This window comes from Pleurodeles waltl, chromosome 11 (assembly GCF_031143425.1).
Source record: "Pleurodeles waltl isolate 20211129_DDA chromosome 11, aPleWal1.hap1.20221129, whole genome shotgun sequence".
Classification (NCBI taxonomy): domain Eukaryota; kingdom Metazoa; phylum Chordata; class Amphibia; order Caudata; family Salamandridae; genus Pleurodeles; species Pleurodeles waltl.
This window is the reverse complement of record NC_090450.1, coordinates 823,151,785-823,175,421: the sequence shown is the minus strand read 5'-3', so window position 1 is coordinate 823,175,421 and position 23,637 is coordinate 823,151,785. Positions and strand designations below refer to the sequence as shown.

General features: G+C 44.0%; 1 protein-coding gene across 1 annotated transcript in view; it reads left to right on the top strand.

The window, feature by feature from the left end:
• Positions 1 to 22,143, top strand: part of INPP5J (inositol polyphosphate-5-phosphatase J) — a 93,851-nt gene extending 71,708 nt beyond the window's left edge. The window contains exons 9-13 of the mRNA XM_069214657.1: positions 3,400 to 3,610; positions 4,447 to 4,584; positions 14,434 to 14,520; positions 18,068 to 18,172; positions 20,875 to 22,143. Of these exons, the coding sequence (XP_069070758.1) occupies positions 3,400 to 3,610; positions 4,447 to 4,584; positions 14,434 to 14,520; positions 18,068 to 18,172; positions 20,875 to 21,756 (1,423 nt within the window). The 3' untranslated portion in view covers positions 21,757 to 22,143. The remainder of the gene's footprint in view (positions 1 to 3,399; positions 3,611 to 4,446; positions 4,585 to 14,433; positions 14,521 to 18,067; positions 18,173 to 20,874) is intronic.
• The last annotated feature ends 1,494 nt before the right edge of the window (positions 22,144 to 23,637 follow it).

Genomic DNA, 23,637 nt, shown 5'->3' with positions numbered 1-23,637 from the left:
AGTGCTTGCCTCAGAAAAATAGAAGTGCTTTACTATCAAAATAAAATGATATTCTGCACAGAGTGATAGATTTCAGCTGCAGGGTGCTACAACTCTACAGGCGGAAACCAATTCTTATTGTGCACACTTTTACCACAGGGTCCTAATTCCAAGGTGGTAGTTCCCGCCCGATTACAGGGGCTGAGCATGTTGACTGAAGCTCTGAATCTACAACAGTCACCTGGTTATGTGGAAAAACGTAGGGCAAGAATCATCTCTGGTGCAAATTCCCTATTTTTTTTTGGCGCTTAATCGCTAAATGGGGCATCTTGCAGTTGAATTTATATAAGCACTTGTTACTGCTTTCAACGTGCAGCACATGACAGTTTTGCAATATGGCTTTGTGTTTTACATATCCATGCAAATGGGGCTTAGTGCTGCGATGCTTGCGGTGCATTCTTCACTGTCTCACAGCGGCATTGTGGAGTACTGAAGCAGGGATGCAACACTAGCGCCACCTCTCAGATCTAATTGCTGAAGTACACAGCAATGCACCCCTGGTTCTGCGGAATTCGTCTTATGAAGTTGCAGCCATCAGGCCATCTGGGAGGACCCTTTGTTATGACAGTGATAATGTCTTTGCCCATAGCACGTTAGCAGCACAGGTGCCTTGCGTCACGGTGAAGATACGTTTGTCACATGAATGATGCAGGGAGGCCAGGTGACCTCTCTCAGCTTGAGCCGGTGACGTTCACACTCATGGACAGTCTGCTTCTATATGGATGTTCCACACACCTGGACCATGTCCTGGACTATTGAAGACCAGGCAATCTTTTCCCCTCTCTTTGCAGGCAGCAGGCTTCTAGGTGCTAGACAGATGTACAGATGATAGTCCCCCACCTTTGTGAGACTGGCTATCATGCAGACACCAGTCCTGGATATCAGCAGCTCGAGTACTCAGCAGAGCAGCACTCCCTTCCTTGAGCAGGAAGAACTTGGATGTGGAACACGCTGGGATTTGTTAGGCTCCCTGCTTTATACTCAATTTCCAGACAAAGGATGTTGAACTAATCTCTAAAGTTCTAGAACCAGTTTGGGGTGGTTCACTTTCAAATGTCGATTTTGTCTCCAGTGCAGACACAGCCTTTGTGCAGAGTGATGGCTCTCACAGTTGGTAGTGATGCTGGCTGTATGCTGTAGTGTCTCAGAACTTGAGCCCAATGAAGCAGCTAGTGTCATCAACCTTCCTAAAGTAGCAATGGGGACCAGACAAAAGGAAAGGGCTTGCCTAGAAACTTAGGCCTAGATTTACAAGAATCTGGCACATCACTACTGATGCACCAGATTTCTTGCGCCCCCCACTGCCACCTAACGACACCATGGGTGCAACGTATTTACAATACAGCGCACGTTAGGCAAATGGCATCCACATTTTTTACGCTAATGTGGCGCTTTCCTGCACTAGTGTAAAAAATGTTGACGATAGTGCAGCAAAGTGCGGGGAGGCCCATTGATTTCAATGGGTGCTTCCTTTTAACGCCTGCTTTGAGCAGCCGTAAAAAATGATACCAAAAATGGCGCAATGAAATCTTGTAGATTTCATAGCACCATTTTTGCAGGCCTTCTAATGCTGGAACGCCCCCCTTGCATACATTAGGCCTGGTGCAGGCATAATGTGGTGCAAGGGGTCGCAAAGTGGTGCAATGCATGCATTGCACCACTTTGTAAATATGGCACAGCAACCTTTGCCTTGTTGAGCCACATTAGCATAAAAAATAGACGTTAATGTGGCTCAAGGAGGTTCTAGGGCTTTGAAAATCTGGCCCTTAGTCACTTTTAAAAACCAAATCTGCTGACCCACCGCTTCTCCCCTCCTATCCACCAAATCACAGTGCTCAGGAATGGCTAATCATCAATCCCCTACTAAAATCTCCTCCTCTCACTTCATTGACAGTCTCATCTCTTCAGCTACAGGCAGTAGACTTTCAATGTCTGGGTAAGCTGTAGCTCATTCTCCATCTTATGCTGTGTTTAACCTGGGGCATCCCAGAATGGATCCCACTGGTCCAAGCAATCGGACTCTCACCACAAGATAGAATCTTGCTGCCATCTACACCATGTACAGACACCCTTGACTCACAAAGGATGTAAGAGCGTGAATCTGGTTGTTATCTTTAAGCAGAACTGTACATACGTGGGGCCGGTAGGCTACTCTCCCACTGAAACTGAAAAAGGTCTGCTCATTTCTCTCTATCCTCAAACATATCGGTGTGCCACTGCTAACATCTCAAGCCAAAAACCAAGGAGATGGAGGATAGTACAATATCAGCACAGAGGGCATGCTTGGTATTCAGGTTACAAAACAGTTTCTAAACCTTGAAATCACCATGGGCGGGTCTAGCCATTCAGAGCCCCAACCAGATTAGTGATTCAGATGAGCCATCAAAAATCAGGGTACCAGTTTCACATGCAATTAGCTCACTCAGGTCAAGGGTACGCACCTGTTCATCATTCTGGGGACATCCTCGTCCCTACATCAGGTATAAAGGACCAGATCATATTGAAGAGTAGTTCATAGGAGAGTGTAAATACGAAAGGATGTAGTGCTCAACAGAAGTATTTATCTCCGGCTGTTGTGTCTTAAAGGAGGAGCTGTCTTCATGTGTTAGAAAATTCCTCAAACAAGATGCTTTTGGCTACGTGCTCTGCAACAATAGAAGGGACAGGAAATTGTAGAGACTCAAGATAGACTTGTGTAGAATGTGGCAACAAATATTCAAGTAAAAATATTATATATATATAGACTAGGCAAGGTTTGTTTCAAATAGATTTTGATGAACAGTTTGGTATAGTAAAGGTCCGTGGAAGAGTGGCACAGAGAGGGCAGGGGCATGTGAAAGGTACATTTATTTGCATTGGGCAATGTTTATTTGAGAGGGTTTCATATTCCTTTATGGGAAAATTTGCTCAAGGACTGGAACAAGTGAACAGGGAGTTGGTCAGATAATGCATATTACGCAAGATGGAGTAGGGTATGAGGTAGAAAGTTTTAAAATGAGAGGCATATGTTTTCTAAGCGCGCCTCTTATCTTGGAGATAAACTCTACTGCAAGAGTTGGTGAAATCATGTTACAGATTTAGCACAGATGGTAGGATGCGGATAGCCTTAAATACGATGAAGCCTATAGGATTTGTTGAAAGTGCTATACACGAATTCTTGCATATTCTCTCATAAATATTAATATGCAGGTAGAAAGAGCAGCTGGGCATTAGTGGTGGACCCACGAGCACTGTGTGCATTTAGGCTGCCTTCCATGTGAGCAGAATTTGCCATGGCTGCCCTGTTTTTCAAGATAATGCTATACCACGTCAAAGAGAAAGAAAATCTGATAAAGATCTAATGACTCTTTGCTCCATCAGCGCAAAGAAGAGGAAACCAGCATGGACGGACCGCATACTTTGGAAGATAAAAACTCCCAGTTCCCCGCGTATGTCTCAAAGTACCACTGATCGTCAGCCCTCTGGGGCCACAGTGCTGGAAGGCATGCATGTCAGCCTGCTCAGCTATCGCAGTCACATGCAGTACACAGAAAGCGACCACAAGCCAGTTTCAGCCATTTTCTCTGTGAAGGTGAGTACAGGAATGAAGTTGGCGTGCGCAGCTTGCGGCTGGGACTGCCTTCCACCAATAGCTCTGGCAGTACTCTGTTATGGGCACATATGTTTGGTTTCAAATGGCATTTCATTTGTGGTTGCCTCTAGCTCTTGGGCTAGTCTTTGTTTCTAGTGCTTAGTATTCCAGCCAGGGCCTGTCTCTACAACTTGGGCTAACCTTTCAATGTTAGTTTGTTTTCTGCTGTGAATTGTTAGTCATGATTTTGGGTTAGCATTTATTTATAGAACTGTATGCATTGGGCTCAACTTTCGACATTGAATTACTTTCTTAAATGCAGTGGCCTTTTGATGTTGGTCTGGGCTTTATGTATTAAGTGAGTTTCTCCTACTTGGGATTTCTCGTAGAGTTTTGCCGAATTCTCTTTCAGTTGCACTGGTTCTTCATTGTGTTTTGATATCTTTGACGGTTTATTTCTATGGTCTGCTAGTTATATCCTTGATGGGTTTATTTGTGTGGTCTGCCTACTTATGGAAGGTTGGTTATTATTAGATATATTATTCGTTTTGCGTCTCTACGTGGATGATCATTGTGCATATCTTTAGGATTGATCAGTTTATGCATGGTGGTTTGTTCGACTGTCAGGGTGTTATATTTTGATGCAGTTCGGTATAGCGAGCTTGTTTCTGCATGCTTGTTTAATATCTTGGTGGTGTGCTCTTTTGCTCTTTCTTTTTTTTTTAGTTCAGAGGTCTCTGCATGGTAAATTGCTATCTCCATGTTCTCTTGTTCTGGAGGCCTGGTTCCTTAGGGGTGAGCAGAGTTACTGTCTTTGTTTTTACTGTTTGTTTCAGTTTGGATACAAGGCAGACACTCCCCTGGTGCAGATACTGGAGGTGGATGAGTGGTGCAAGGCTTCAGATGCAGTTGTCGTGTTTAAGATGGCTCCGACGTATCCAAAGAATTCATGGGACTGGATTGGCCTTTATAAGGTAGGAAACTGTATAGACCAATAACAGTGCAGCAGGTGTTGAGCAGACCAATAATGCGATTTTTTTTAAATGTTCATTGTATCTTGTTCCCATGTTCAGCAGTGCTGCCATGACTTTAGGCCATGAACTTAATAGTAAACCGCCCTTCTTCTATGCATGACAACACACTGATGGTGATCACAGCTAAATCTCAGTGAAGTGTATATGTCTAGTGCCCAATCTCTCTTCTAGGATGAGAAGCATCTCATCTGTTACTCATGCATGTCGCACTTCTGTCGACACTAGAAAGAGGTGTACATTATACAGAATCGCTGCCCACACATTGGCTGGTGAAGATGTAGGGCCTGATTTAGTGTTCGGTGGGCAGGTCAATCTGCCACAAATGTGACAATTATCTCATCCGTCGTATTACAAGTGCATTATATCCAGTGGCACTTGTAATTCGGTATAAGGGATATCCGTCACGTTTGTGACATTGTAACCTGTACTCTGAATTTTAAATCTGGCCCTTAATCATTTGGGTGGTATAGGCAGGCAGAGAGGGATTACACAAACTAATCTCTCTCCATCAGAGCAGATGAGAAATCTCTCTCCATCACAGCAGATGAGAAAACGATCAAGCAAAACATTTATCATTTGCCTACTTATTCCCTTTCAGGGCGGGGGTGGGAGAATGTGGTAAGCTCCTTCCTTCCCGGTTAGGGAGTTTCAATAGCATCCTTGCAAGATGATGTCTTGAGACCCCACTGGGGCCCACGGCAAACACTGCCACATTAAGAACAGGAAGAAAGTTGGAATAAACATGGGATACGTATTCCCTTGCAGCGCTGGCTCTTTAAGGCTAATCTAATCCCGAGAGTGCGCTGTGAAGATATGCAGGTTTGGTTAGTCAGTCTGTTTTTCATTGAACTGCTTCCAAGAAATCAGTCCTCACCTAACAGGCCTCTGGAAGGGATTTATCACCAGTGGGTACCCCAGCTTTTTAATAGTGAGTCTTCTGTAATGAGGCTGAACCCTCGGCTTGTTAGTAGGTCCTTTTCTGCTAGGCGAGGGCTTCTATAATGAAGCACAGTATCTAGTATTATGTATTTGACCTGAAGAAATATGTCACCACTGGTTTGTTAAAATGCACCTTAGTGTTGCAATTTCTATACTCTGCCTGTTCCTTAATCGTTGTTCTTCAATATTTGCATTGAAAATTGAAGGGGCTAATCAATTTGTTTATGGAGTCTGCAATAGAATTTACATTGGTGACACTAATGGAGGTGCATCATGGGAAATATGCATTATATTCCACTTCAGTTGGACGGTGACCTTCAACTGCTTCAAGTCCTTATAGATACCAAGATTTGATCTGGAGACAAATTGGATATGCCTGGTGTCATATGGGCAGTAAGTGGAAGTAATATATGCCTATAGATTGATTCAAGCAAATGAGTATCTCTTATCTGGCCCTGCAAAGAGAGCCACAAGGCTGCAGTGATAGACCAGTTCTTGGTGTAAAGTGAGCATCCCAGTGCCACCTTGTGTGTGTAGATCTCCTTTGTTTTCTCTGCGCACTGCCCTGGTAGTGGAGCCAAAATAAGGCTCTGTATGACTAATCCTGTCCTAGTTTTGCTCCAGACTGTCTCATTCCTGACTTTCACTGTCATCCTAAACCAATGCCCACATGTCTGAGATCTGAAAACGTTGGAATTCCCGCCAGGCAAAAGTAAAGAAAGTTAATAGAAAACTAGCTCATTGTAATGGGCAATTATCACGTGTGACAATTAGGAGCAGGAGGTGGGGCACAAAGTGAGGGCAGAGTCTGTTGGTGGAGGAATGAGAGGTCCAGGTAGGAGTACAAAAGGAGCGCCCTGCTAACGAATGGCAAGGTACTTACCATATCAGTTAGTTCTCATTATCCGAGACTAATCAGGGCTTGCTACCTTAGAGATTGGTTACAGTTTGATACATAATCACAAAATTTGTTACCCAGATGCCATAAAATAGGAGATAAACATATGCCAGTACTAGTAGATGAATTCAGACAGTTTGGGTAAAAAAACTTAGGGTGCAAATGGTACAAATAGCTCAAGGACTATATCTTTATACTTCTTAATCTCAAAGAAAGAAGGCACACATCTAACAACAGTGGACTCAGGGGTGTAACACAAGTCCCTGCAGGCCCTGTAGTGCAGGGGGCCTTCAACCCTCCAGGAGCCCCAGCCCTTCCAGTGGGTCAATTCCGCCCAAGACCAATGAATATCTGTGAGATATGTGGGACTAGTGGCCCCTCATCACGTTCTGCAGGTGGGCACCACCTTTTATCATTGCACCATTGGATAGACTTGACGGCGGCCCAGAGTGATTACCAGGGGCTGAGATTAATTCAAGCATTCCATCCATCACTTTTTTGTACACTTTGAATAAAGACATTTAACAACTGGGTCAGAACACACTTCAGAAGACTCTCATTATTACTCATGATGCAAGAGGGTGATTTTGTAATTATCATGCAAGTGAAAGGTGCACCTCACATATAAATACAACAGAAACATAAGACAAAGTGTCTGTCAGTGATGGCTGTTCATCCCAGACAAAAGGGTGTTGAGATTTATTTTTTTGGACAATTTTCCAGTGAAGAACAATTTATAAAAGAAGAACGAATATCATGCTGCCAAGACAAAATGCCTGTTCTACCACTAAAATTTCTCAGTCAATATAAAGAAGTCTAATCTGATTCAGAGCCAGGAGACAACTTTCGTGGGGGATAATGTAAACAAGAACAATTGATTGTGTTCCTCACTTGTGAGAGGATGTGTTCCTTACTGGAAAGAAAACTGCCTTTGCCAGACCTTAGTCTCTGACTGTGAGGGAACTCATGAAGTTGTTGCCAATGGTGGTGGCCATTGAAAAATGCCACGAGAGTCTGATGGAGCAGCTTTCCACCTATCCACAAATGCTCCTCAGGGCCTTGCCAGTGGTATGAAGTGCTATATAAATGAAATTATAGTGAACAATACAATATTGGTTAATCAGCCTTCTGGGAATCTGAACCCTGCCCAGCTTCTCATATGTTCTTCCATTTTGGAAAACGAATGCAGAACCTCTTACCTGAGCCAGACACATCTGCTTTCTCTTGCTACCCTGACACCTGTACAACATGCTGCTTGTACACAGGGCCGGCTTTAGGGTGGTGCAGTTGCGCCGGGTGCTGGCCTGGATTGGGGGTCGCTGACCTCTGGGGGACGCTGTGTTTAGCAATAAAATACAAAACTTGCATTATAAAAACACCTGCTGAAAAGTTCCTTGTGTGTCCAGCCTTCAGGAAATAATTAAAATGTCAAGATACATTTTGAGATTAATGTTCTTACTAGGGCGAGAGATGGGAGTTTTGTCTTGGGGCAGCTTTGACTCGCCATGAAGTAGCGTAGAGGGTTAATATGCCTGCTGCAAAGATCAGAACTGTATTTTATGTGGCTAGCTGAGTGGATTAGTAACGTCAGCCTTTTCAAACACTTTAAAACAAATGAAATGTATGTGAAAGGGGGCCTATGGAAAAATGGAGGGGCACATTTGCCGGGTGGTAGTGAGTGAATTCGAGGAGGTGGTCATGGGGTGGGTGGTGCCAAAAAAGAGTGTTGCACAGGGCGCCAGCAGCGCTAAAGCCGGCCCTGCTTGTACACAATGCAGCACTTATCCTGACCAGTACACACATTCATCTCATTTTGTGTCTGAATCGTATGTATGTAGATCCACAGGTTCTCTACCTGTCATGTATTTAGTAAATACTTACTACCAAAAAATCAATCTGCTCGACACCCTGAGGCATGAATTCACATTATTTTTAGGTATGGCATTAGCCAAGATCTTCTGATTTTAATAATAATATTTATGTGATATACTTCAAGGGTCTTTCACCCAGCTGTCTTCATCCATTGGTCTTTCAGTGTGTTTTTCACATTTTGTTCTTCCCACCACACCACACAGCTGTGCACATGTCCCCCCTAATTCAACTATTAGGTTACCTTTCTCTGAGCGACTGCATTCTGTTCTTAGGTAGTCACCTTGCACAATTTTACAAACATCATTCACAAACAATAGCAAAGCCAATAGTGGGCATAAAACGCCCAACCTATTGTCGTTGCCAATGTTTGTTTTCTAAATTTGTGCATGCATTTGTACCGCTAACATGATTATACCCTTGTATGCCTCTCTAATGCTCCCGCACTATGCAAAAATGTACAAATAAATACGTAAAGAAACTATGCCCTCTTCATTAGAAACCACATATCTTACTCTGATTCAGTAAGGTATTTGAATTAATCTAAAAGCATCATTTCTAAGAAAAAGTCAAATAAAACGTATACGTTGCTTTATACAAATGAATTTCAAAAAGATATAATCTCACTATATTATAGAGCTGTACAAATAAATAAAGACATGAATCCATTCTGAAAGAGCGAGGAGAGCACACTGCTTGCTATGACAGCACCAGTTCTCCCAGATGTGTTGTGGTTTCTCAAAATTACAGTCATTTTAAATTATTCACTAAGTAGAAGAGTGATGGCCGTGCGTTGGCACAGCCAGTGCTTATGTGTCTGGTCACGTGTATTTCTGGATTCTTGTCCATCATCAGCAGACAGTAACAATGTGCTTGAAATGATGCCCTGTGTGTCTCAGTTTAAGTAACGCTGGTGCATCCCACGTGCTTGCCAGGTCAGTGGCTTCATGTGGAGCTTAACAATGAAGGAAACAGAAAACACACTGTTTGGCATAACAACACTAGTTCTCCCAGATGCATTATGGTAAAAATCAGTTCAGGTCTATAGTCACTTTAAATTACTCACAAGCAGTTGAGTGTTCATCGTGTATTGTCTGTAATCTGTGCTTTTTAAAACACACATCCTCTTGCTCACACAAAATAAGCCATTTTGACTTACTTTGCTAGTGTCATTGATGCAGGAAAATAATGTCAATGCCACACACGCCAGCAATGTGTTGAGGTTTCACTACATGAACCTATTTGTGATTTTGTGGCTGCAGCATTTTCCGCATAATTAGGGATTTGCAGTATTTGCCACATAATCCATCATCTACTGCATAATCGGTAGATTTTACAAAAAATAAATCTTTGTTTTTTTGCTCAGACAATCAAAAGTTAATAAAACGTGGCAATGTGTAGTTGTGCAAGGCTGACTGGTCAATTTTCTGTGTTTCTTATTGCTACATTTGGGTCTCAAACTGGTAATAATAAGGTGAATCCTTTGCTCAGAACGTGTTAAGAAGTGTAAAAATGACAAAATAATGAGTTTGTACTATCACACAATGTGGCGCATTATGCCACATAATTTGACTTTTCTTGCCACATAATTTAGTCACTCCTGCTGCATAATTCCACTGGCCCTGCTTATATGTATCAATATCATAAATTACATATGCTTTATTGTTAATTAGCCAAACATCACCTAATGAATCCTCAACATAGCACAGGCCTGTGCAGATTTTTCTTAGCCTCTCACCGGGTCAGACAGTAATGTGTCATGTTCGTGGAAAAGCAAGGTACAGTGACACACATGTGCCTGCATAAACTGTAAGCAGGAACACAAGCCAAACCTATCATTACATTAATGGCTTCTTCACCCATAAATCCATTTTGGCTGGTTTCCACGAAGGTCATGTATTTTCCAATCCACGAATTTCTGAGGCAGTCTCTTTTATTCAGGCAGACCCCACTGATTCTTCAGTGTCACTTGAGCACCAGTTATTGCTTCCTTCATGCTTCAGATGCATTGCCTGTTCAGCCACAACTGAAATTGGCACCAAAACAACTTTGTGATTTCTAACGATTACTGTAAGGCTCAGACGTCAGCAGAAAACCGAGTTCCTCCCAGGTCACTGCAATTGGTTTTCTATTTACCGTTCCTGCAGGGGCGGGGTAAAGGGTTTAGGTCCCCACCAATATGTCAGATACGGGTCTGGCCGCTGCCATTGATATTACACCTGTGTACAGCGGAGGGGAGGGCCGCTGAGGGGACTGGGGGGGAAAGCGACCGCCTTGGGGGTTGCGGTGGGCGAGCTCGCGTCTAGAACTGGAGCGAGGAAGGTCCGGGCTCTCTTGAGTTGGCCGGGCTGATTTAATGCGGAGGGAAGCTGGAGGGAGAGAGGCGGACAGCTGAGGTAGAAGCGAAGGAGGAAAGCCTCTTTCAACCTGAGACTAGGGGCGTGAGACAGGCCTTTGCAGCCCCCTTCACTTCCCCGGCGCTGGCAACGCTTCAGGGGTCCACAACCATTTAGGGGGCCACATTCTGCCCAAGGCCCACAAATGTCTGTGGGCTACGCACGGGAGACCCAGGGGGCCTCGCGCATTCAAGTGGGGGCGTAGGGAGTATCATTGTGCGTCACGCCAGTGGCTGAGCTGCCGACTGACCTTGAGGCCCTTTCTTCGTCACTCGGTGTATAAATATATTTTATCTCTAGCTGTTGCCGTCTAGTAACACATCACTTCATTGCTCTGGGGCTAGGCTGACGCCCGTCCGTTAGCAGAAGGCTGGGAAAGTGTAGGCCCTTCCAAGTGTACGCGGAGGCGCTTGAGTCGTGACAGCCATATAGTAAAGGTCAGAGGTCACCTCGAAGCACTGGCCTCAGCGTAAGACACCAGCGTTCAGCATTGACACCTTCGGGGTCCACACGTAGCACAAATTCTTACTTCAGGACACGACTGACTTTCTATGACTGCCCTCGTTACGGGACAGACGTTGGTAAACAGCAGTGAATTAAAAACCCAACAAAACCCGAACCCAGTATGTAGCATTCCATCACCTCCCGTTTCCGACCGTGTGTGTAGGATTAGACTTCACCTCTCAACCCAGAACCTTCCTGTAGGGGAAACATCATATCGCAGCATTGTGCAGGCCTATGGACCCTTACTAGCCCTGTCCCTTATCTCACTGGCCCCCGACACCACAGAGAGAGTAAGGAAAAGCAAGGTCTCCGCAGTAACCTCAGGGAGCAACAGGAGAAGGTCTGCCCTCAGAGGGGATTAGAAGCAGGGACTAACACTGCCAAACTGACCCAGTGGGTAGAGTAGGAAGAAATTGCCTCAAAGCCCCGATCTTACATATTCCTAACAATAAGGAAACACTCACATTATAGACCTGACCTTATGTAAATTCTAGAAAGAACTTCTGTTCCTGTCACATCATAAGACCGACCCTGTGTAAATATTAGGATGAAGTTATCCTCAGGACACATCAGAGCAGTGACTTTATTTAAATAATAGCAAGAAGTTATCTTCGGGTCACATCATAGCACTGACCTTATGCAAATAAAGTTATCTTCAGGTGACACCATAGCAGTGACTTTATGTAAATGATAGGAAAAAGTTATCCTCAGGTCACATCGTAGCAGTGACCTTGTGTGAATAATAGGAAGAAGTTATCTTCAGGTCACATCATAGCAGTGACTTAAAGTAAATGGCAAGAAAGAGTTATCCTCAAGTGGCATCATACATAAATGAAGACATTTTTTCAGGTCACATAACAGCAGTGGCCTTATGTAAATAGTAAGAAGTTATCTTCATGTCACATCATAGCAGTGACCCTATGTAAATAATGAGTTATCTCCAGGTTAGGTCATACCAGTGCCCTTATGTAAATGATTGGAAGAAGTTATCCTCAGGTCACATCATAGCAGTTATGTAAATAATGAGTTAGCTCCAGGTTAAATCATAGCAGTGATCGTATGTAAACTCTCATGGACAACAGAACCTTCTGCCCTGCAGAGCAGAGACTATAATGCCAGTCTCTTAACCGCACTAAATGGCAAAGTACGACAGGTGTCACCTCGTGACTGAATATATATGTAGAATAGAAATAGATTACATTATAGAATATACTTCACCTCACAGTATTGACCTTAGGTTTAATTAGGAGGGGGTGCATCACAGCAGTGCCTTGAAGTGTAGAATAAACCACTTCACAGCACTTAAAGCGCAAGGTCACAGAACTAAGGGCAGAATATGTCACCTGACAGACCTAACCCTACATGTGGAATAGGAACAGGTCACTTTACAGCCCTAACAATGTGTAAGATGGACAGCACAGCACTTGCCCTCAGTGTACGAGTAACATCACAGTGCTGACCCTAATTGTAGGATAAATGTCACAGCACTGGCCCCTTCCATAACATAAACGTACATCACAATGCTGACCCCCACTGTATGAGGAACATCAAAGTACTGACCCTAGCTGTAGGATAAACATCACAGAACTGACCCTTGGCAAAGGATGAACATCAGAGCACTAACCCTAAGGCCCTGATTACAAGTGCAGGGCTAAATTCTGATCCCTGTGCAAACATCAGAATTACGAGTTGTGTGATAATTATCAGAATTTTTCCCTGCTAAATTCCAGCTGGTCAATCCTGCCGAAATTTATTAGCAGAAAACAGCCCGTAAACAGACAAAAAAAACATGCAGGATTTGCTGTGCTAAATACCGATTCCTCATGTTATGCCTCATTTTAAAGGTCTCAACGTACTAGGCGATGATTATCGCACCTTTTAAATTCGCCTTACCAGCTATTCACTCGTAAGGATGGCCTTAGTGTAGGATGAAGGTCCTACACTAAGGCCATTGAAATAGGAAGAAGCCATCTCTGCGCACCATCCCTCACTAAAGGCCCTTGGACATTTGCAGCACAGATGCTCAGTTTAGACAGATGTCGCCCACAACATTTTTCCGTAGTGCAGAAAAAGAAGAGGTCAACTTGGCAAAATACCCTGAAGATGATCACAGGTGGCTCGAAGAGTAGGGGGGTATATTGTTCTAGAGCTGTCTAAAATAACTTGGCTGCCTACTTGGGCTTTAATGAATTGAGGAATCGTTACTAGGTCATCATTTCAGAATGTATGTGTTTGAGGAGCATATCATCGTAGATTATTTGAAAGAAGATGAAGACCTACCTGGTAAAATTCCCGGTGTGTCAAGCACAATGAGTAAAATAGACTTTGCTTGGGCACAGGGAGCCAGTGAAGCAAGTCTGCTGTAGTAGAGGCACCTTGTGGCAACAGAGAAAGGGCTAGCTTGGCCACCGCAGACTGGATCTGAGCTAACCGCTTGATGAGAAGTGTAGGAGCACCTGAGAGCAGGGCATTTCCATCATCAAGTCTGCTCAAAATGGAACTTTGTACTATAAATGGATGCCACTGGCAAGGAAGAAGAGATGAGATTGTGTGTAGAATCTTCGTTGGAGAGAAGCAGGAGACAGAGAGTTTGACATAGGTGAGAGCACAAAACTGAGGTTGCCACAACTGAAGAAGAGAGCATGCCTATGTTTTCTTACAATCACGTCGGTCTTTTCAAAAATGAATTTAGGTGAGTTGGTGGCCAACTAAAGCATGATTGGTGTACTGACCCTGAGGGAGAGGGAGAGAGTGACAGAGAGTGAGAGAGAGAGAGACAGAGAGAGAGAGAGAGAGAGAGAGAGAGAGAGAGAGAGATATCTGTCCTTTGACCCTTGTGAAGTGAAACGGCAGGTCGGGCGCATTTTTGAAGGAAAGATTTTCAAGCTTGGAAACATTTAGGAATTTTAAAGTTTAGCAAAAGGACATTTCCGAGTGGTCAGGAATAAATACTGAGCCATCTGTTGTACTCATGCTGATGGGAAGCGTGTATATTAATAGCCACTAAGGCTTCTTTTTGTGTTGTCTGGAAGGGTAATGCAATGCAGCATGTGGCTAGTATGGATTTCAGAGTGCAGACTATGGACTAGGTATTAATTGTTTGGATATTGTGTCCCTTGCAGCACACTGTGGTCATGCCCTCCATCCACATCTTGGCAGTTCACTACATTTTTCTTTTCTCAGGTGGGATTCAAGCATCACAAAGATTATGTTGCCTATGTGTGGGCAAAACATGAAGAGGACTTGGATGGAGTGAGGCATCAACATCAGGTGGGTCACTTGGAGCAAGTTTTGAGGGAAGCTTATGGTAAGTTTTAGGTCTCCGAGGAGGCCACTTGGAGCAAGCTTTGAGTGAGGCTTATGGCAAGTTTTAGATCTCCGAGAAGGCCGCAAGCTTACCAAGATAACACTGTGTGTGAGCACCAGTTTCTCGGACAGCCTTATGTAGGGGCTCCATAGCATGGCCAACTGCTCCACACATTGGTGCTTGGTTATACTTTTATATATTGGAAAGACGCTAAATATTTGCAAAAAAAGCAATAACTCCAGAATCAAACTCTTGCTAATTTAAGCTAGAAATACCTACATGTGAAAGTTGGTGAAAACTGAGAAAACATATAAAGCACATCGAATTAAGGAGGCTAACTCTTCTATAAAAGACATTTTGACACTCACAAAGATTTAGAGCATCATATTAAAGCTGCAAAACTGTACCTAAAGAAAATCCAATACTTCTTTGTGAATAAAATGCTAAAAAATAAACTAAGGGAGCCCCCGAAATCTGTCAATAGGACCTTCTACCCAAGGGAATATAGGATAGGGCCTCGGTATTTCCATGCCTTCTTTGCCTGCTGCCCGAACTAGGTGAAACGTTTCTCCAGCAGGGATAGATTTTCCACCCATTGCTAAGGAGGAGGTGAAATTTGATAATGTTAGCAACTTGCATGATCACGGGGCCCTTCAGTCACATTAAAATAAGATTGCATTTTCCTATCACCATGACAACTGTTCTGTGAATCGAAAACACTGTACCAGTTCTAGGCTTCTAGTCAAAGTGCCATTCCTAGTAAATGTTATTGAAGTTGATGGCAGCTGGAAGGTAAGAAAGCATTGCTGGTGACATAAAAGAGTGTCTTGAGAAGACTATTAGTACTTTGGTGGAGCTCTCGTGTATTGTGGTAACTTAATCTCAGTTCTCTTTATACAAGAGCTTCATTTTAGATGCCTATATGCTAAACTGTAAGCATATGCTGAGGTAGCACCCCGCTAACGCTGCTCTGAACAGCGTCAGGATTGGCCGCAGGGCAGGCTGGGAGCCTGTGCCTGCAGCAGAGGAGCAGATGGAGTGCTGCAGCGGCGATTGAGGTGTTTAATTTTTTTTATATTAATGTAACTTTTATTCCCCCACCTGTGTGCCCCCCCCTGTCCGCGTGCCGCAAGCCGTGACTGGTGTGCATGTGTGTTTGGCCGGCCCGAGACGGCCAGCCAAACATACATGCGCACTGAGGGGAGTGCACAGTGCACTTCCCTCATCCCTGTCATCCCCAATGCCCCGCCCCTTTCACAACTAAACAATAATAAACATGGTTTATTATCGTTTCATTGTAAAAGGTTTGCAGCAGCTGCTGCTGGGGGGGGGTGCGACGCTCCTCCTTCCAAGAGGAGGAGCCGTCCCTGACACATGCTTAAGGTATAGTGAGGCAGCTCATACAGATGCTCGAGGTATGTGAGGCAGATCATACAGGAGCTCCATAGTGTGGAGAGACAGTTCATACAGGAGCTGTAGCCCCGTGGTATGAAGAGACAGCTCACATAGACACTCCATGGTATGGTGACACAGCTCATCCAAGAGCTGCATGCTATAGTGCAACAGCTCATACAGGCGCTCCATGGTATGGAGAGACAGCTCAGACAGTAACTCCATGGTATGATGAGACAGCTCGTCGAAGAGCTGCATGGAATGGTGAGACAGCTCATACAGGAGCTCTATGGTTTGGTGAGACAGCTTACCAAGGAAGTTTCATAATAAAATTAGACAAATTAAACAGAAATGAAGCTATTGTGAAATAGCTCTAGTCAAGATCTCCAGGCTAGAGTAAAACAGCTGTATGCAGGAGCTGCAGGTCTGGAAAGCGAGCTGTAGTCTGGTTCTCTGGGTGCGGTGACACTTTTGAGTGCAGAAGCTCCAAAGGACTCAAACACAGCCTTGTGCAGAACTACTTTAATACATTTAGATACTTTCATACATGGGGCTATAGACATGGTGAGTGAAGCTGCTGAGGGAACGGGTTCATGAGCATGTGAGAACTTAATCTCAAGTAAGACAGCTACATAGAGGTTTCTACACAGGTGTTTAAATTATGTAAGGCTGCACAAAAGAGAGATTTTAGTATTATAAGTTAGCTCTACATAGGAGCTCAAGGTATGATGAGGCATTCATCTATATATATTTATATCTAGATAGATAGACAGGCAGACAGACAGATCTGGGCAATGCCCCCTTTTCAGTGCTTCGCTTCTCTCGAACTGTTTGGACTGTACAAAGCCCAGCACATACATATAAACATACATATATATTGGGTTTCCTGAGAAAGATGAATGGGCTCTAGGGAATAGTATAACAACTATACTCCAAAGATGTAAACACAGCTGTGTAGAGACACTTAATGCTGTGATGAGACAGCCGTGGACATCAGCTTCCAATTCTGGTGAGGCGGCTCTGTATGGGTGCTCCCTGTAAGGTAGGGCAGCTGTACAGAGGAGCTCTAGGGGGTGATGAGGCTGCTCTATCCAGAGTGGGGGTGGGTGGTGAACTCCGCTCCGCTTGCAGAGTTTGCAGAGTTTTTTCTACTCTACACTCCGCTTCGAGCACGGAGTTCCGAAAAACTCTGCTTGTGGAGGGGAGCATAGCTTTTTCCTCCCTCATGCTCGTCAACGAAAGTCTTAGTCAAGACACCTCCTGGTGAGATTTCTCAACGGGAGCAGTTGTAGATGGTTGCAACCGCTCACATTGAGAAATCTTCAGTTCGTGTAAAGGTAGCTGCTGCTTGAGTAGAAAATCAAATCGAGCGGCAGAAAAGAAGCAGCGCTCTCTTGCGCAGGGAGCCGTTTGCACGGATTTTTCAGCGTGGCAAATGGCGTGGCACTTCGTGGAGATCCGCGTAGCGGAACTCCGTGAACTCTGCTCAAGCCTAATCCAGAGCACTGGTGTTTGGTAAGTCCGAAGTCTGAGGACCTGCTGAGGCTGGGGCCTTAATAGAGCACTGTCCCTGTGCGTTTGTGACATATACAGTGCTGGGGAATGGACATTAAACTGTAAAACCTGACCAGCAGATGCTTCCGGACTTACCTTTCATCATGAGACTTTAACCCAGAGAAAGAGAGAGAAATCATAAAAAAGAAGAGAAACTAGGAGAATGGCGCAAAGTAAAAAGCAGAGATGAAAAAGACAGGGTATGTTGGGTAATGGAAGAAAGGCATGAGGTGGAATCAAACTACACATTCTGCTTTCATTTATTATTATCATTAATTACTATTATGGTTAATATTATTTACAGTTGGCACTGGGCAGATCTGCACAGGGCACTATAGGGAGAGACCTCGCTACGGGAGCTAGATCTAAAGTATATCTCCATAGAAGGGCATGCAGGAAGGCGCCGCTGCTCTGTAGAGAAGGTTATTTTTATGACACGTTCAAACGAGCACCAGTTTTATCAGGGTGTTCCATGCGGGCGCCAGCACAAGCTGATATTTCTTTATGCGAGAGCTCCCCCTAGCGCCTACGCGTGTAACAGCTTCTTTTTTTTTCTTGTTTCAGGTCACGTTTAATGAGGAGTCGCTGCCGAAAGGAACAAGCGAGTACATTCTCGGTTACTATAGCAACAACCTTGGCACGTTGGTGGGGGTGACTGAACCTTTTCAGGTCAGATGTTTCCTAGATATAGATTCTCTTTCCGTTCCTTTCTAGTACATAGCAACGCCTTGTGTGAGTGACTGAACGTGCAGACGTAGCTTTTTACATTATTTCTTTTGAATACATTATGCACTAAACCAAGAAGGTTGTCCTTTTGTAATGTGGGATGTTCCTATTGTGTAAGGTATTTTGCTTCAGTGTTAAACCTTGCTTTAGCTGCTCCCCGTGTGTCCTTTTTACGTATCTGATTCCCTGTGTGCTCTTTAAATCTCTATTTGACGGGACAGCTCCACGCCCCTGTTCTGCCCTATGATTTATTTTATTTTTGCAGTTTGACATATCGTGAACTCGACACAAGGGCATTGGTGTCTCTTTAAATGAGCAACAGTTTCCTAATCCAAGGTCAAACTTTTTCTGGCAGGGGGCGATTAAGTAATTTGCCATAGTGGATAACCAATAACACAACTCTGCACACTGGATTTTTTTCACATGCTTGCAGGGGTTGAGCTGGACAGTAATGGTTGGTGTTCTGTCGAATGATAGACGATACTGACCCATAACAATAAAGCACAAGGGCTTAAACATAACCTGGTACACCACACAGAGGGGGGAGAACATTCCCCGACATTCAAAGATTTGATCCTGCATTTCTGTTGTCTGGCTAAAGGTAAAGTCTTTCATCTCGAGCACCCTGAAGCAAACTGAGTTATTTTTGTGCTGACCATATTCAGCAAGTTGTTTAATCTGGAACCGGCAGTGGTTGCCATGAACAAGGTTATAGCCGTCCAGACCATGGCAGCCACTTTTATAGACACAGAAGAGAAAATCCACCTTACCCTCAATGGACCAGCCTTTATCAAGGTAGTGAGCCAGGTGTTTACTTTGAAGGGGACCGAAATGACCAGCGTGAAGACACTGTGAGTGAGAGTAAGATGAAATTATTTATTGAAGTTTAGAAGCATACAGATAGTATCACTTTCTTAAGTTAAAGCCAGCTATGCTTCAGGGGCTACTCGAGCCTTTCAGTGTCTAGAAAAAGCTCGGGCACCTGCTTGGACTGGGCACTGATCTAGAAAGGACTCTACCATCAGATCGTACCCATGCTTCAGGATTTAGAGGTGTGAGATAGGCATTGTACATGCTGGGGGAAAGTGGGGAGCACCGCACCACCCTCAAATATAAAGGCTTTGGGTGGGGGGCTCAAAGATGAGGTTTTACTGCCTGTGACCGGTTCTCCATATTGGATGAAAATCACTGAAGGCCGAGACATGAACCCTTAAACACAGTCTCCACGTGCTGAGCCAAAAATGTGCGGCTCCGTTATCAAAACTAATGAATGTTTAACGAGATAAGTATTTTTCCCCATCCAATATTTGTAGTACCCATGACATCCACCAGTTGTTTTTCAGTCCCATTCCCAGGTCAGTATCTCGATAGATATGAAAGAATATCATGCAGGCTTAGATGAGCCTGGAACTGATCAGTTACAGTGATTCCAATCTGTTGCAAAGTGTGGGTCAATTCGCAATGTCCCTGCAGTTGTTAGTGGGTGTGAAATCCAGGTTAGCTTCCTTTTTTTTATAAGTGAGTACCTGTAGTCTCTTTTAATTACTAGATTAAATCTATGTAATGATTGGATAATAATCAATAGACCCACTTAATAATCATTGTATGCCAGGTCGTAGTTATAGCCAGTTGTTTTTTTTTTGGTTTTTACCTCATCAAAGAAGGTGGGAATTGGCTCCAGTTTTCTTTGAGACATCATCTCACACAGGGAAATACTGGTAGGACCTAAAAACAGGCTTGTATATCGAAATCTAAAATCACACTGCGCGACAAGAAGCCATGGTGTTCAAATTCTACATAAATAGTGTCACTCTGTCTTATTTGGCTTGCTTTTGATCAACTTCTATCAATACTGAACAGTCTTGGAAGATAACTTATTAACCAGGGTGTACCAAAACCCCACAGGAGATGTCACACTTCGCTCTCTTTCAACGCCTGAACCCCACAGGAGCTATCCTGTTGTGTTCTCGATGCCCTTTCTCTGTGATATCTGTATCGGACAACATATCCCACACACTGTGCTGTCCCTACACATTATCCCACATGATATTCTACAGGAAATCTCTGCCCTCTTCAACATGATCCTACAGGATACTCCCAATTAAGGCCACCTAACATGAACCTTAAAGAAGATCTTACAGAACCGTTTATGCTCTATGTGCACCGCAGTCAAATCCTATAGGAACACCGTAAGGGGATAACTTTTTTTGTGTTGTGTACAACATATTCTATAAGGAGATTACACAGTGTTCACGGTTTCCACACCCATGTCCTACACCAAACCCCATGCAATATACCCTTTAAATCCAAATCCTTCATAGAAATGACCACACTGTGCTCTCTCTAGATACACTTATTGTACCCAATATTGAATACACGGTGTCCTCGCTACACTTAACTTCTACACAATAATAAACATGCAATGCATGCTTCAAGCTAGCCATACTGAGAGTTGTGTTGGAAGTTATCATGCACACTATTCACGCCCTTCTGTAAGCAGTGCTGCCTTTCTGTGTTCACTTAACTCTAAAATTTCATGAACACAGCACATCTAAACCTCACTAACAGAAGGAAACTGGCCACATTAATTTGTTATTCTCGTACTCTTGTTTCTAGTTGCTGAATGTTTTTCTTCTTTCATATAGATCTCACTCCCAGGCTCTGAAAGCAGCAGCAGCAGTGAATCGGATACCTCAGAGTCCAGCTCAGCGGAAGAAGATAGTACCATGGTACTGCTGCGCCCCAAATCCCGCAGTCCTAGCCCAGGGCAACGGAAACAGCGTCGGAGTCGCAGTCCAGTCTTGGCTAGGTTTCATGATCTAATGCTGATGCCATCTTCCCGCGAGAAGAGTAAAAGTCGAAGTCCTTCCCCACGGAGAGACAAGAGCCCTAGACGGGAAGTACCATATCGCAGACAATCACAGAGCTCAACAGAAAAGGACCAGACTGTGCTCTCACCAACCAAAAGTCATGGAAGAAAGACTTCAGTTCACCATAATGACCACCATAGCCATCGAGAAAGCCCAGAAGTACTGCGACCCATTCCTGTTCCAGCAGTGAGGCCTGCTGCAGTGGGGCAGGCTGAGCTGCAGAGAGAAATCTCAGGAAGAACATGCCAAACAGGCCTTTCTCACCAGGGCAGAAAAGGAAGAGAGACTCATGCAGCAATAAAACTCAGAGGTGAGGTAGAGAGAGAGGCAGATGCATGGCAGGGTACCAAGGATGAGGTACGAAGAGAGAGCCAGGAGGATGGGAACGTCACAGGGGATGGAAATGAACAGAAGTCTCAAGCTGAGCTTGGCCACGGTGCTGAGGGAGTCAGTGATCCCAGGTTTGTGCAAGGTTCAGTTGGGGTGAGAGAGAAAGAGGCTCAAGTTGGGCATGGCCAAGGGGATGTAACAGAGATAGGATTGCAGACGGGGCATCGAAGAGAAACAGAGCCCCATACCTGCCAGAATCTAGAAAGAGGACCCCTTGGAGAGGTTCATGGTGCGGAGGGAGAGGGGCCAACAGGAAAGAATAGGTAAAGGTGTGTCCATTTCTTATGTTTTTTGTAGTGGAGGACTTCTTGTTTTAATCTTTCCCTGACATTAGCCAGGACCTCAAGAATGAGAAAAACGACATACATAATTATCACCATCTGCAACTCCTTTTCCACCATTATAAGTACCAGTTCAGGACTATGGTGTGCTTTTGAGCACCTGTGTCCAGTGTTGGTTGCGAAAAACAGTTCATAACTTAGTTACCATTTGTAACTTCCTGTAAAAAGCATTGACAATCCAACATTATGACACTCGGGTTGGGCTGCTAACATTATAACATCAATAGAGCTCACAATAGTAACCTGTGCCTTTGTGACTCCTAGCATTTTATCATTGAGGTCTTTGCAATATATGTCTTCCCTTTGTCCTTAACTGGGTTTATGGTCTCTTTGCAAATATCTGATATTTGTCAGCTATCATTGTCATCCACCATTCTGCAATCCTCAACGTCCCTCTAGATTGAAGCAAATGAGCTGAAAGGAGGTGCAACTCCCTCTTTCTCATTGTAGTTTTTTCTTCCACGAGATTCTGCAGTCTGAGGGCTTCTGGCCAACTACGCAGTACACATCTTTTGTCCAAAAGTAACTTTCTAATGTTACTCTCAGGACAGTATAATCTTGTTTTAATGTTGTTTCTCCAGTGCTCGTCTGTTGTCCCTGTTTTTGTTCAGGTCTCCTTCACGTCTTGTCCACAACCAGACCTTTGGCTGGTTTGTCTTGTTGATATGCAGAAGCTCTTACCTATTCCCTTTTCTATTGGCGTCATAGCTCTCAGCGGCACTCTTCTGTGCTCACTTTGTTGTCACTGCCTTTTTTCAGCCTGTGCTGTTTCACCAGGTCCTTGCTCAGACACCCCTACACTTCTGTCACTCCTCGTTTGTTCACAGCTCCTCATTTTCTCTCTGTCTTTGACCAGGAATATATTCTTCTTCATGCTCTTTCTTCCTCTGTCCTCATTGTCCTTACCTAGGGCTCTTCTTTCTCTGCCTGTCTTTTTTCAGGACTCTCTGTGGTCTTGTTATTCTCATTTAACCTTACCCCCTGTTCTCACCAACCTTTTTCAGGGCTCCCTCCATCTTTCTTGACCTTGGTGAGGGCTCTTCAGTTCCCCTGTCCTTGTTAGATCTTCCTATATTCTACCTCCTTTCATTCCCCCCACGTTTGTTCAGTGCTCTGTCAAGTACCCTGTACAGAGTTCTTTGTTCTCTCTTTTGTTCAGGAATGCCTGTTTTCTAATGTAACCCCATAATAGATCCGCATGATGTGCATCATTCTACCATTTAGTTGTTTGGCTCGGAAAAGCCTCCTTTTTGTAAGAATAAAGTTTTTCAGATGTGCACCATAGGGTATTGTCTGTATGCATCATGGTGACATTAAACCAAAACCCACAATGTGAAACACTTTAGATGCCAGATTGTTTTACTCAACATCAGTTTCGGAAGCATAGGCGTCATCAAAACTGAAGAAAATAACTCACGACTTGTCGAGGATCAGAGTTTCATTAATGATGGGTGATTTGGACTTCAGAACTTGGTTGTTTATCATGCCATGCAGAAATAGTCCCACATGTTGGTAATTTATGGATTTGACAACCAGAGGACAACGTCCTTAGGGCACAGTCCTCTAGTACACAACGTTCCTTGAACTGAGATGGGCATAACCTGATTTGATAGCTCTGCAATCCCTCTAGCAAGGAAAGGTAGTTGCCACCACTGCTGTGTTGTATCTGAAAAAACGGCTGGGGATGAAATAATACACCTTTCCAGTTCAGAACAGACAGTTTGACACTGGAAATTAAGTACGAGATCCACAAGATCAAGCAATTCTCTAAGATATTTTTTCGGAATGAGGTCTCCTACAGGTAAAT